The sequence below is a fragment of the Charadrius vociferus genome, unplaced genomic scaffold (genome assembly GCF_000708025.1).
Source record: "Charadrius vociferus isolate BGI_N301 unplaced genomic scaffold, ASM70802v2 scaffold436, whole genome shotgun sequence".
Taxonomy (NCBI): domain Eukaryota; kingdom Metazoa; phylum Chordata; class Aves; order Charadriiformes; family Charadriidae; genus Charadrius; species Charadrius vociferus.
The window spans coordinates 3,438,189-3,439,238 of NW_009649187.1; the positions used below are offsets into that span (position 1 = coordinate 3,438,189).

At 53.4% G+C, this 1,050-nt stretch overlaps 1 protein-coding gene across 1 annotated transcript in view; it reads left to right on the forward strand.

Moving 5' to 3' along the window:
- VSTM4 (V-set and transmembrane domain containing 4) overlaps nucleotides 1-1,050 on the forward strand; it is a 54,197-nt gene that overhangs the window by 15,418 nt on the left and 37,729 nt on the right. The window contains exon 2 of the mRNA XM_009888815.1: nucleotides 716-800. Within this exon, the coding sequence (XP_009887117.1) occupies nucleotides 716-800 (85 nt within the window). The remainder of the gene's footprint in view (nucleotides 1-715; nucleotides 801-1,050) is intronic.

Here is a 1,050-nt window from a genome sequence, read left to right on the forward strand (position 1 = left end):
TAAAATCAGGCATAACCCATGACACCTGTGGGTAGAAGGATTAAGCCCGTGTCTCTGGAGATTTGTGGGCTTTCAAATGATAACCACTTTTAAAAGGAGCAAAGGGGAAGGACAGGGGCAGACTGCCAGGTGCCAACTTCCCCTTGTCCTTTCTGGACATCATTTGATATAGTATCAAACCAAGCACAGTAACCTTGGGGTGATGCACCTTAAGCTGCTGTATCAATCAATTTTGGACTTTTTTAGAGGGAGTGTGAATGTCAGTGGTCAGTAGTTGTGTTGCCATAGCAGAGGTTAAAATCCTCCCAACATCAGAATACTGTGTGTAATGTCCCAGGACAGGTGTCCAAACAGCCTAAAGTACCCACCTGAAGGGTGGTACCACCTGAAGCCTGCTGAAGGGTCACTTCTGCCTGCCAGACCTCCTTGTCCCCAGGCTGCCACCAACATAGTCCACAGAAAGGGAGACAGCTGTTAACTAGGAACTGCCTGGAAATGGTGGTCCTGTTCCAGTTAAAGAGTGGGATGAGGGGAATGGTCATAAGGGCCAGCAAAATTTCAAACACCTCCAGGAAAGCAGAGAGGATGCATAACACAGCCTGCAGCATCCCACTCCCTGGCCCACACCCCCTAGCTGCCAGGCTCTCTCTCTCACCAGCTCCCAAAGAGGCTTTCTGTGCTCAGAGAGGGACCTTCCCGCTTATCACCTGCACAGATCCGTGTCCTTCGGCCAAGGGGTGAGCACAGGGGGATCACAGAGGCTACGGATGGAGCAGTCCTGTTAGCCCTAGCGCCAGCCCAGAGGCCTGAGCTCGGTGGGGAGAAAAGAAAGGGAAACAAGGCGAGAAAAAGAGGAGGAGAGTTGAATAAGGGGCAGGACGGTGGGAAGAGCAGAGAAGTAGGGAGGGAAGGAAGAAAGCAGAAAAAAAGGAGGAGAAAGGGGAGGAGATGAAAGGCAAGGGGAGAAGGGAGGACCGGGCGGGGAGGAGGCGAGAGGCCGGGCAGGAGAGGAGGGAGGCAGCTCGGCAGAGAGGAACGGGACGGGACCCG